This window comes from Crotalus tigris, unplaced genomic scaffold (genome assembly GCF_016545835.1).
Source record: "Crotalus tigris isolate CLP2741 ecotype Arizona unplaced genomic scaffold, ASM1654583v1 scf7180000019880.56703, whole genome shotgun sequence".
In the NCBI taxonomy this organism is placed as follows: domain Eukaryota; kingdom Metazoa; phylum Chordata; class Lepidosauria; order Squamata; family Viperidae; genus Crotalus; species Crotalus tigris.
Window position 1 is genome coordinate 23,784 of NW_024097754.1, and position 14,158 is coordinate 37,941.

General features: G+C 38.5%; 1 protein-coding gene across 1 annotated transcript; it reads left to right on the forward strand.

Moving 5' to 3' along the window:
* Positions 1 to 4,939: 4,939 nt before the first annotated feature.
* LOC120317877 (olfactory receptor 14I1-like) lies at positions 4,940 to 10,789 on the forward strand. The gene is made up of 2 exons (XM_039364858.1): positions 4,940 to 5,023; positions 9,860 to 10,789. The coding sequence occupies exons 1-2, from the start codon at positions 4,940 to 4,942 to the stop codon at positions 10,787 to 10,789; spliced, it is 1,014 nt and encodes a 337-aa protein (XP_039220792.1).
* The last annotated feature ends 3,369 nt before the right edge of the window (positions 10,790 to 14,158 follow it).

The following is a 14,158-nucleotide window of genomic DNA, read 5'->3' on the forward strand; positions in this document are numbered from 1 at the left end:
GACATTCAAAGTCAAAAGACTACAATTTGGAATAAATGTAGCTCCTGGAATTTTCCAAAGTGTAATGGAAAACACCCTGAGAGGTATACCAGGGGTTTGCCCCTATTTTGATGACATCCTTATAGCAGGAGAATCCACTCAAAATTTAGCTGAAAGATTGAGGGCTGTTCTGCTGCGTTTCAGGAAAACAGGTCTCAAACTTAAAAAAGACAAATGCAAAATTGGAGTGTCTTCTACAGATATCCTGAGATTCAGAATAGATGCCTGGGGTATTCACCCTGCTGAGTCTAAATTAAAGGCTATACTGCAAGCTCCTAGGCCTAAGTCTAAAGCTGAGTTACAAGCTTTTCTGGGCCTCTTGAATTTTTACAATGGATTCGTACCTAACAAAACTAATGTAGCAGAGCCACTTCATAGACTCTTAGACAAACAGACAGTGTGGCAGTGGTCACAAGCATATGAAGAAAGCTTCAATGAGGTCAAGGCCTTACTTACTTACTTACTTACTTACTTAAATGATGTGCTTGCACACTTTAATGAAACTCTTCCTGTGTGCATCACTTGTGATGCTTCCCCTTATGGGGTGGGAGCTGTACTTAGCCATTTAAGAACTGATGGAACTTAGGTTCCTGTTGCATATTACTCCAGAACTTTGTCTTCTGCTGAGTGAAATTACACTCAGATAGACAGAGAAGCCTTGACCATTGTTGCTGGAATTAAAAAAAATTCCATAATTTTCTATATGGCAGACACTTCACAGTCTATACTGACCATAAGCCTCTGTTGGGGTTGTTTACTACAAACAAACAAACTCCCCATATCATCTCCCGTAGAATGCTGAGATGGTCCATCTTTCTATCAGCCTATGACTTCTCATTGGTTCACAAACCTGGCAAGGAAATGGGCCATGCTGATGGCCTTAGTAGATTACCTTTACAAATGGTAGAGGTTGACCCTGCTCCTGCCATCAACATTCTTTCCATTCAGGCGTTGCCTGAGTCTCCCTTAAATGCCAGGGATGTGACTGCTGAATCAGCCACGGATCTCACACTCACTTGTGTATTGTCATGGGTTTTGTCTGGATGGCCTGAGAGTTATCCAGGTACTGAGTTTCAAAGTTTCTGGCTCAAGAAGCATGAGTTATCCACTTTTCAGGGTTGTCTGTTGTGGGGCAGCAGAGTTGTTATTCCTACCTCAATGAGACCTAGGGTCTTGGCTTCCCTTCATGAGGGTCATCCTGGCATTGTCAGAATGAAGGCACTTGCGCGTAGCCATTTATGGGGGCCAGGGTTAGAAAGGGAAATAGAGGCTCAAGTGCATGGATGCCAATTGTGTCAGCGCTCACGCCCTGAAATGTCTCAGGCTCCTGTGCATAGATGGGAGGAGACACAGTCACCTTGGTCTAGGGTACACGTAGATTACACTGGGCCTTTTCAGGGTCAATTCTTCTTGGTCCTTGTTGACAGCCATTCAAAGTGGCTTGAGGTTGTACCTATCTCTTCCACCACTGCTGCCAAGACCATTCAAGTACTGAGAGGGATTTTTGCTGCACATGGGCTCCCAGATGTTCTGGTGTCTAACAATGGTCCTCAATTCACTTCTTTTGTGTTTCAGGCTTTCTTTCAGGCCAACATGATTCATCATGCCACCTCTGCACCATTCCACCCTTCCACCAATGGAATGGCTGAACGGATGGTCCGCATCACCAAGGATGCTTTAAAGAAACTGACCTATGGGGACTGGCACCACAGGTTGGCAGACTTTCTTCTTGCTTACTGCACCACACCTTCCACTTCCACTGGGAAGAGCCCAGCTGAACTCCATTGGGGTCGCAAACTGATCACCAAACTTGACAGGTTGCACCCGGACAGACTGCCTCCTAAGGTCACCCAACCCAGGGCACTGCAGTGTCTGCAAGTGGGTGCCCCCAGTATGGACCTGGAACTATGGGCCCGGTCACTTGTGGGTTCCTGCCGTAGTATGCAAGGTCACTGGTCCTTTGTCCTACGAGGTCTCCTTGGACGACGGTCGTGTCCTTTGGCAGCATATGGATCAGCTGCGTACGAGACTGGACTTACCCTCTGCAACTCCTGGGCTTTCTCCAGGGGGGAGGGGGACCACTATGGGCAAAGGGAAGGGTGTTGGCAGCAGCCAGGGCAAAGGGAAGGGTGTTGCCAGCAGCCAGGGCAAAGGGAAGGGTGTTGCCAGCAGCCAGGAGAGGCTGAAGAAGGCCTGTTCCAGGGTTCCGCAAGTGTTCCAAACAGGAATTCAAGGGAACAAGAAATAATACAGGCACCAGTGCCTACTCCAGCCAGGTAGTCACCCAGGGGGCATACTCATCATTTACAACTACCATTCAGCACTCCAGTCAGGGAGAATAACCGGGAGCATCCAAATAACCCAAACATTGCAAGAGAATTGGCACACAAACAGTCAAGCTGGCCCAGCACTGCTACTGCTTCCAAAAGGAAGTCTTCACACAGGGAGGTAGTCAGAGAGGCAAATCCTGATTCTGGCACCTCCGGCATAGAATGGGGGGCAACTGAATATTGGGGCACTGCAGAAACCCCAGACAATCCCATTACAGGGCTTGGGAGTGAAGGGATGCATTCCCTTGATAGGTCCATTGTGGACTTGGAGAGTTCTACAGAAATGCCAAACAGTGGCGGGCAAATAGAGGGGCCCAAGAGCCTACATTTAGACCGGTCAACCAGGTTCAGTGGGGAGCAAAATCCTGGTCTGACGAGCCCGGTGGGCAAGCAAGCAGACCAGGCAACAGGACATAGTTCATGGGGACCACCAGGGTTTAAAAGAGGGGCAACTCCACTCCATCCTCTGCACAAGAGGAAGCAAGGGGTTCTCAGAATCTGAGGAGGTCACAGAGAGTAAAAAGATTTCCCAAGGACCTTGAGGACTTTGTAACCCTGCTATCAAAGCAAGGAAAGTGAGAGGGTGCCTGCTGTTGTTGGAAACCTGTGAGTGTGAGTATTGGGCAATTAATTCCAAAACAATAGCCTGGTACCATTCTGGCTAGTGAACAGCTGCAACAGATGTGCAGGTTCTTGGGTTGGCACACCACACTCGTGTTGAGGTCGCGTATAACTACCTATATAGTTAATAAGTCTCATCCGGGGGGGAAGGGGTGTTGTGTCCCGAGCCTGCAAAGGCAGGCTCGGGACGTTGCAATGGTCCTGGGCTGTTGCAAGCTGCCTGGGACCAGACTGAGTGGCGCCGGCTTCGCGCGCATGCGCGAGGCGCGGAAGCGCACCAGAATGTTACCTTTTTTGCCCGGGGATTCTATTAAAGGAGTCATAGAGGCCTGCAAGCCTCAGAGCTGCGATGGAGAGAGAACTACTGAAATAAAAGGCTGTTGGAATTACAGAATGTGCTCTATTCTTTCGCCGTTGACTCGAGGATCAACATTATCCATTTTTAATTGTGATATCCCTAAAGTTAAAGGAACTCCATTAAAATTTTTCTGTTAAGTTAATTTTGGGAAGATGTGAAGATAAACTAGTCAACTTTGAGTAACAGCACAACCAACTCACCCATCAATTGTCTTATTTTAGTTTAAAGTTCTCTCTGATGTCTCTTATATTCAATATCACTAATATCTTAGAATAATAATTTATGAAAGAAAGAAAGAAAGAAAGAAAGAAAGAAAGAGAAAGAAAGAGAGAGAGAGAAAAAGAAAGAAAGACTTGTATGTTTGATTTGGATTCTTTTATGAGATCATATGTTCTAATTCTAAATGTTCTGCTATTTTTGACTATTATGTCAGAAAAAGAAAAATAACTTAAAACAATTTTATTGAAAATATTAATTTTTATAAAGACAGATAGTAGAATTATAGCATGCCAGAGGTTTTTTTGTGAAACAAACAAAAAACGTTCTTCTTTCTATCTAAAGTACAGAGATATCTTTTTTTATCCACATGAAATGAAGATGTTTCTTGTGACTTCCTAAAGATGTATGTTTGGTTTTATTGGCAAGAACATAGAAATGTCTTCTTTATGGATTTTTTTAAAGCCTTTAGGTATACCCTATTAGTCCAGTTCAAACTAATGTTCACAAATTGAAGTCTTATTTTTAAAAATATACCTTATGTCAGTGGTGGGATTTAGCTGATTTGCACCGCTTTGGCAGAACTGGTAGCTAATTTTTTATTGCCCAGGCCCAGAATGTACAGAGTCTTTATTTTGGAAAAAATAACAATTTTCCCCTTCCCATATATGTGCCATAATTTTAATATAGATTAATTAAATAACAAAGTCATATGATCTTTAAAATATCTCTTTGAAATGTTTGCTATAATTTATCCAGAATCCATGGAAACATATAGAGTAAGCCTTAAAATAGACTTACTATCCAGTCTACTATAATATTCACCCTTCCAAAAATGATAGGTTCATGCCTTACCATCAAAAGTTTCCTCTATAGAGAAGTAATAGCCTTACAGAGAAAGAGAGATTTGTAAATTCAGAATGATTAGCTAAGTAAATAAATCACTGTCAAATGTAGAAATATGTGATATATCTGTCAGTTGTTGGGTAAGTTCTGAAAGACTGCTGGATGCATAGGCAGATGAAACATCCTGTGTTATCTATACCACCTGTTTCAGTTGATTTGTATTAGATATTTTCATTGGATGATTGAATAGTTGTTCTCCAGAGCTTGGGAAGGAATCATTCTATTCCAGAAGTATGGGACTAATGTAAACCAAACATTTTGGTGATTGTGATGGGAGATGGGAGCAGGTTACTCTTGTGGGAAAGAGTTTGGTTTCTTATAGTGCCCCCTTGTGGCTTTCTTCTCAACCAGGTTCGAGGTTTCACAGCAGTCCTGGGTGTTGCTCTTCAATGCCAAGTTGTATTGAATAAATTTATCCACATTCATGATCTCAAGGTAGGTGAAAAGAATCAACTTTATGGAAACCTGAATGGTCATTGAGGATGGAGTTCTTGAATCAGAAATTGCCCACATGGATTTCAGGTCTGATGCCAGCCATAATCTCAGCAGAGTGGTGAAATAGCCATTATTATTTTAAAAGATCTTGTTATGATTTGAGGTATTGCATCATTATCAAGCTCACATGGCTGTCAGATACAGGAAGTGAGAATTCTGTACTTTTTGATCCCAGGACAAATGTTCAGATGCTGAAGTGTTATTCAGGTGCCTCAAGTGGTTTTAGTATGAAGAAGTTACTGTAATACCTGCATTGAAACAGCTCTTTGCTTTGGGAATCTTCATGCTCTTGCAATCTCTGCTCAAGCATTAAGTGGGAACTATAACCAAAAGGATCTTTGCACTGGTCAATCTAGTGCTACTTTTACAACAAACTTTCTGAAATGAGAGGTTTGATTTACAGTCATACTTACCCTACTCACTTCTTAATTTTCTCAAAAATAAATACAAAAACTCAATAAAAATTAATAAAATGTAGTTGAATGAAATTATATTTTTCTGTCAACCTTGTTTGTAAATAAATATGTTAATAATGTATATTTTTGGAGAAAGCTGCAGGTTAAATCTATATACTACTAGAATTCTTATTGTGTTTATCTGTCTGTCTGTTTTTACCATTGTGTTAGCCCAAGCAGTAGATTATGCTGCAACAATTTTAAATTAAGATACCTAAAATCTGCAAACTTAAATAATGTGTTTTTTTAAAAAAAATCTGGGACACATTATTCCTGTGGAACTAAAATTTCCAGGATATTCTGACTAGTTTTATTCACAAAGTTGTTCCTGCTGTTATCCCTACAGTTACAGTCATATAATTGTGATTTCCAGCAGCTTCCCACAAGTAAATTCAATGGGGACTCCAGCAGGAAGTCAAAAATCAATCCTATTCCCACTGTTTTTCTGCCCACCTGTGGTTATTTTCAAAGCAAAGTAATAGCAAGACTGTTCAAAAGAAGTTAATGTTCATTGTACTAACATCAGACAAAGCACACCCTTTCATTGAAAGGATGACCTAATAAGTCTTAAATTGTTATTTAACTTTTGGATGATGGGTACATTTTTTTCCACAAATAGCAACATTCTTCTGACATTTAAATCCATAGAAATAGTAATGTTGAACCTTGAAGCACCATATAAATGGGACAATATTTTTTCTGTTTTTCCTAGTTTGGGTTTTATTGGGTGATATTATTATTATTATTATTATTATTAGTAGTAGTAGTAGTAGTAGTAGTAGTAGTAGTAGTAGTAGTAGTAATCATCGCACAGTCAGCCAGATATTCAGACTGGATTTGGCATTTTTTTGTCTATCTATGGAGTCCTTACCAAGGACCTGGGATAGGCAGATGTGGATGTTTGATGTTATTACAGATATCATCACAGGATGGAAGGTGTTCCTAGTAAGGCCATCTTTTGCAATTGATTGATGGCAAATTTGTCAATGCCAATGATGTTCAAGTGATGCTCCAGTTGTTTTGGGATTGTACTCAAAGCACCTATTACTATTGGTACTACCCTTGCTTGCCTTTGCCACTATTATTATTATTATTATTATTGTTATTATTATTATTATAGAACAATTAATCAGTGGAACAGCTTGCCTCCAGAAGCAGTAAATGCTCCAACACTGGAAGTTTTTAAGAAGAGACTGGACAGCCATTTGTCCGAAATGGTGTAGGGTTTCCTGCCCGAGCAGGGGGTTGGACTAGATGACCTCCAAGGTCCCTTCCAACTTTACTACTACTATTATTATTATTATTATTATTATTATTATTATTCGTAGCTGTGCATGCTACATTTATTGATGGTGTGTAAGCTACCCATAGTTTGATATTAAGGTAGGAAGCTGTATAAATGTTTTAAATAAAGATAAATCAAAACATGGCAAACTTAAATTACAGTATAGTACCATGGAGATATTTGAGATCTCCGTTATTTTAAAACTGTGAAACAATTTTGTATTCAACAATATACATCCTTCTATTATTGAGACTCAAAATCAAAAATATCAGGATTTTTTCTCTATATAGATCTAATCATCTAAAACAATATTGTCCTAAGGGATTCAGAAAAACCTCCAATCCACAGTGGCTGTTCTGTGCTGCCTATAATAATAATAATAATAATAATAATAATAATAATAATAATAATAATAATAATAATAATAATAATAATAATAATAATAACAATAATAATAGTAAAGTTGGAAGGGACCTTGGAGGTCATCTAGTCCAACCCCCTGCTCGGGCAGGAAACCCTACACCATTTCGGACAAATGGCTGTCCAGTCTCTTCTTAAAAACTTCCAGTGTTGGAGCATTTACTGCTTCTGGAGGCAAGCTGTTCCACTGATTAAGTGTTCTCACTGTCAGGAAGTTTCTCCTTAGTTCTAGGTTGCTTCTCTCCTTGATGAGTTTCCACCCGTTGCTTCTTGTCCTGCCTTCAGGTGCTTTGGAAAATAGCTTAATTACCTCTTCTTTATGGCAGCCCCTGAGATATTGGAATACTGCTATCATGTCTCCCCTTGTCCTTCTCTTCGTTAAACTAGACATACCCAATTCTAGCAACCGTTCCTTATATGGTTTAGCCTCCAGTCCCCTAATCATCTTTGTTGCTCTTCTCTGTACTCTTTCTAGAGTCTCAACATCTTTTTTACATCGTGGTGACCAAAACTGGATGCAGTATTCCAAGTGTGGCCTTAACCAAGGCATTGTAGAGTGGTATTAATACTTCACGTGATCTTGATTCTATCCCTCTGTTAATGCAGCCTAGCACTGTGTTGGACTTTTTGGCAGCTGCAGCACACTGCTGGCTCATATTTAAGTGATTGTCTACTAGGACTCCGAGGTCCCTCTCACAGTTACTACTATTGAGCATGGTGCCACCTATGCTGTACTTGTGCATTTGGTTTTTCTTGCCTAAATGTAGAACCTTGCTTTTTTCACCATTGAATTTCATTTTGTTAGGTAGTGCCCAGTGTTCAAGTCTGTCCAGATCCTTCTGTATCTGAAGCCTGTCTTCTGGAGTGTTGGCTATTCCTGCCAGCTTGGTATCGTCTGCAAATTTGATGAGTTCCCCATCTATCCCTTCATCCAAATCGTTGATGAAGATGTTGAAGAGTACTGGGCCAGAACAGAGCCCTGGGGCACCCCACTACACACTTCCCTCCATATAGATGCAGTTCCATTGAGGACCACTCGCTGAGTACGGCCGGTCAGCCAGCTACGGATCCATCTGGTGGTGGTTCTGTCTACCCCACATTTTTCTATCTTGTCAAGTAGTAGGTTGTGATCTACTTTATCAAATGCCTTACTGAGGTCCAGTATAGAGACTGACTTGTTAACAATTTTGGGGAAAATCACAAGGACAATTCAGTAGAAAAAGTCATGAATGCTGACAATAAAATCTCACTGTTAGAGGTGCAAATGGAATGGAAAAACAAATTTAAAAATCTGCATGGATGAAGATGGTAATTTTTTTCTTGAATAAGTTATTTCTACTTTTCATCTCTTCATTATACATCATAGGCTTTCTTTTCCTTTATATGAAATTGTATTTCCAGATAAACAAGTAAGCACATTATAATGTCAGACATTATTTATTTCATCATTATTGTTTAGGCAATGTTATTTAGGAGTAGATAAAAATAAACAGCACTAAAATGTAGTAACATATTAAGATGATCTACCACTATACATAAAAAATCACTAACTTAAATACAGTAAATTGATTCTCTAAAGTTAAAGTATGCGACTGAGGATTTTCTCCAAATGCAAATTCCTTTAAACTCAAATTATATTGACTATCCAGTTTGATTTTCAAATGCAATTTAAGTTGTTTAACAGAACTTACTACTTTTAATCCCTTTGCTTACATAAATTTTGGTTCAAAATGATTTCAATCATATTACACATTGTTAATTTGGTCATTGAAATACTTTAAATTTTATAAGCAATTTTTAAAAAGACTCTGATTTCTTTATCATAAAGTAAGAATGAGTAACGCAGAACATCAAATATTTGTTTGAAGAATGTCAAATTGTAAATCCTTAAATCAATTCAAAAGCCATTTACAAAAAAAGGTAAAATTATGGGTTTTAAAATCTATTCTTAGAAAGAATCAAAGAAAATCCTCTCCATACACATTCTCTGAAGATGTTGACAGTTATCCCCCCTCTCCATGGACAGGAAAGAGTTGCACTAGGAATGATAATATAATAGACTTTATATTTGAAAACTGTAAAGAGGAATTGACTCACCATTTCTGATTGCTTCATCTTATTTTTTTTTAATGATTTTTTTTTAAAAAATGAAAAATGTTTCTGTTCCACATATTTGTACCTTGTATCCTGAATGTTTATCAGCAAACCAAAATGGAGGGAACTCTAACTATCAATAATATGTTTAGTAAGTATCAAGAGATATTCAGGACAGAAAGAAAAGAGATTATAGCCAATATTGTCTAACACTGCCACAGTTGAACATATCAGGATTCAAATAAAATAGTTAGTAATTACGGTCTTAAAGATAACTGCCTGATTAAACACTTTTCTTTCCCAAGATTTTAAATTTACATTTCATTTATTGTGATAGGAAAGGCTGACACTTATGAAAAATGTAGTTTCTTAAATACCTATTAAAAATGAACAAAACTGTCATTTATATCTGATTTTAAGACAAAATATAGCAAAAATCTGATTGATGCTGAATAACATTGACATAACTGACTTGTAAAACAAGATAATTGACTGATGAAATTATTTAAATTGAATAGCTGAAATGTTAATGTGTTCACTGATGATTTTTTAGTTACTCTTAAAATCTCCCTAAACTTTTCTGAATGGAAAATCTTTAACAGTTGTCTATTTTCTTCTAGGAAAGTCATGATGAAAAAAGGATAATAATACATCAGGGTTTCTCCTTTTGGAATTTTCAACAATTTGGGAACTACAGACTATGTACATAACTTTATTACTAATACTGTACATAATGACAGTAACAGGGAACTTTGTCATCATCATTGCTGTTATCGTTGATCACCACCTACATACCCCCATGTATTTCTTCCTGATGAACTTAGCTGTGCAAGACATTGGTTCTGTTTCTGACATTATTCCCAAAGCTGTTTTCAATTCTCTTACAAATACAAAGAAGATTTCATATGTTGGTTGTCTTGTTCAAGTCTTCTTGATTCTATTCTTCTTTGGCTCGGATGTTGCCCTTCTTACAGTTATGGCATATGATCGGTATGTTGCTATTTGCAATCCTTTGCAATATGAAATAATAATGAACAGGAAAGCTTGTGCCAAAATGATTGGAAGTGTTTGGACTTCTTGCCTTCTCAATGCTGCATTGCACACTGTTGAAATGTTTACTACTCCTTTCTGCTCTAATATTATCAACCAATTCTATTGTGAAATCCCATATATACTAAAGATTACTTGCTCTGATTCATATATAAGTGAAATTGGAGTTGTAATGTTCAGTGTTTCATTAACATTTGGTTGTTTTGTCTTCATTATTTCTACATATATGCTGATTCTGGCTGCTGTTCTCAGAATCCCTTCTGTACAAGGGAGGAAAAAGGCCTTCTCCACTTGCCTACCACACCTCACTGTTTTCTCCATATTTATGTTTACTGGTTCCTTTGCTTATCTGAGACACATACCTGACCATCCATCCCATATTGATTTCATAATTACAATAATGTATTCCATTATTCCACCCATGATGAATCCTTTAATCTATAGTATGAGAAACAAGGAAATCAAAGTTGCTCTTTCAAGACTTTCTGGTCAGAGGTCATTTCATTTTAAAGAAGTGTGATTTGTGTAACTATTTTTGTATTTTAACAGAGAAGAGAAATATATACATTTGATATAAAACTTATATAACCACCTCCTGATTGCAGACATTTAGCTTAGGTTAGAAAGTTTATTTTATTGATTATGAGGTTGATCTCATATAAGTTAAGACTGATGATGATGCTATGGTCCATTGAGCCAATACTGACCCCTGGTGAGTATTGGGCCATTCCCTGAACTTCTCTTGGCAATAATTTTGAAAGTATTCATATGAGATGGGGAAATGAAAGAACAGTTTCCTTCAAGTCCTGCATTTAGATCTTGTATGCCTCTAGCACATTTATAAATGTGACCCATAATAAATGGGAAATTTATATTTTGTTTGTTGTTTCCTTGGCTCTGTTCTCAATTCTGATCACAATTTTGTAGAATGAGCTAGCTGCTGTTTCTCAGCAAAATTGATTGATTAATTATGTGCCATTAAATCTTTTTTCAACTCCTAGAATCCATAAAGATAGCTTTTCTCTGTGATGATTTATCCCTAACCTGGTATTTCAAGTGTTCCAAAATCCATCCACCTTGCTGCAGCTCATCCTCTTCTTTTTTTCCCCCACCTTTACCAACATTATAGCTTTCCCCAGAGACCTGGGTCTTCTCATAATATGTCCATAATAAGTTAATTTGAAACTGGTCATTAAATTAATTGATTGTATTCCATCCTTCCTTTGGTGTCCTATGACCATAATAAACATTTGATTGATTTTGGTGGCAATGAGTACTAGTTCTATATTCAATGTTGCTTAATGTTCAAATGCACAAAAATATATATGAACAATTGTAAATGTTTCAATTTTGTATAAATTTATCATTGTTTTTTGATTGCAATGAAAATAATCATCTTGTTTTCAATCTCTCTTTAGGAGTTTCAGCTCTACATCTCTTTATGCTTTGTAAACATTTAAAACAAATACTAACAAGTAGATATTAGCTCTTTGATTTAAAAAAGTTAATTGAGGAACCCATGTTCCTCATGGAAACAATGCATTCAGAAATCATATAGTCTATATGATTTCTGATTATATTTAAAATCATTCAAAGGGGATGTGTGGTCCCACACCCAATTCATTTTCCCCTACTAATCATTTCCTGGATAAAAAAAGATTAAAGAGAAGCTGCAATAATATTTATTCACACAGTGCATTGTGTGCATTACTTTTCTAGGCCTATTCAGAAGTACTTCCACTATTTTAATATGATTTCATATTTTCTTAGTTATATGATTTCATATTTTCTTTATATATATATATATATATATATATATATATATATATATATATATATATATATATATATATATATGTAGGTCTTGGGTTGTTCGGGTTTTCTCCCGCGTAAAATTGGAAGTGTCTTGGCGACGTTTCGACGAAGTCCCATTCGTCATCTTCAGGCTGGTGTTTTCAGCTTTGTGCTTTGAGCAGCAATGTGTGGTCTTAGCTGTTTATTCCTTTTAACTGCCAGTGGGGGTATGAACTGATTGGGTGGGAGCTTGGCTGTGTTCTGAGTGGGTGGAGGTGTGTTCTGAATGGTTAGGGGCTTGGCTGTGCTCTGATTGGCTGGGGGAGTGTTCTGTTTGGTTGTGCTCAGGTTAGTCTGAGTTGCAGAGGGGTTTAAGATTTGGGCTGCCTTGCTATTTTCTGGCTTCGCGTTCGTGGTCGTGTCTCCTCTTCATGGAGGTGTCAGTTTGCTTCATGTATGGATTGGAGGGGTTTAAAGTGGCTAATGATGCAGCTGTGGTCTGGCTTCTGGTTTGTGGTCGTGCCTCATCATCAGTGTGGCTTTGGGTTTGCTTTTTGCTTGGATATGTGGTGGTGACATCCTGTGTGGTTTTTGTGAGTGTGGGTCTGGTGTCATTTTTTGTGTTAGGGAGTCATTTGTCAATAAGGGCGGGTTTCCAAATGGCTGGTAGGTGGGAGGTATCATCTCGTTTGTTCATGCTGTGTGGGTGTTTTTCTATCTCAATGGCTTCTCTGATTATTCTGTTATTAAAATGTTCAGTTTTGGCGATAGTTCTGGTCTTTTTAAAGTCAATTTCATGTCCTGTGATTTTAAAGTGTTGAACCAGGGAAGAAGTTGGTTCCTCTTTTTTGACTGAGTTCTTATGTTCTTCAATGCGTGCACTTATTCTTCTGTTGGTTTGTCCGATGTATGTGTGGACAAGTGGTGCATGGGATTTCGTATACTCCTTGATTTTCTAATTCAATTTTATCTTTGGGGTTTCTTAGGATGGTGGATATTTTTCTGTTTGGGCAGAATGCTGTCTTAATGTTGTGTTTGTGGAGGATCTTACTGAGTCTGTCTGTGGTGCCTTTTATGTAAGGGAGGAGGGCTTTGCCGTTTTCTTGTTCTCTGTCTTGGGTTTTAGTGGGGGTTTCTTTTTGGATTAGTTTGGTACTCTTATTTCTTTGGAATCCATTGGATGTAAGTACATTGGTGAGAGTGTGTAGTTCAGTTTTTAGGTGTTGTTCATCAGCTAAGCATTTTGTTCTAGAGATGAGTGTCTTGGCTACGGAGTTGATCTGTGCTGGGTAGTGGTGTGAGAGAGCATGCAGATAGCCTCCTCACATTTCACCTCAAACTCAGCAACAACATCCACCCCGCACTTTGGGACAAATCCAAACAACTCGCCATCTGGAGAGCCAAAACACAGACCACCCTCAAGACAGACACACACACCAACAAACTCCAAAGACTACAAGAACGCCAGAACCAAACCCCTCCTCCCTCACAGCCACACATGAAACAAACAGTGCATAACATCTCAGATAGAATCCTCACCAAAGCCAAAACCAATGTCCTTTCCAAAGGATTCAACTTTGCAGTCGCTTCCAAACACATCCCCACTGAAACCATTATATGTGGAGTTGAAACCAGCCTGACCAAAATCAACCCCGCCGACGCTAACAGAATCAGACTCGAAATCACCAACATCCTCTGCACCAGCAAGCTACCCAAAAGCAACTTACCCAAAGAGGAACAGACAGCACTACGTAACCTGAAAGAAGACACCAGCATAATATTACCAGCAGACAAGGGCAATGCCATGGTAGTTATAAACACATCTGACCACCAAACCAAATTAACCAACCTACTCCAAGACTCTACATATAAACCCCTAAACACAGATCCCACCACCTACCTGGAAAAAAACCACCAGATCCAAAATAAAAGCCTCCCCCATTAGCAAAGAGATCCAGCAAAGAATCATTCCCAGAGAGAAATCATCCAGATGCCCTAAGCTCTATGGTCTCCCCAAGATACACAAAGAAGGAACCCCACTTAGACCCATAGTCAGCTCCATAGGCTCACCTCTACAAAACCTATCCAAATTTTT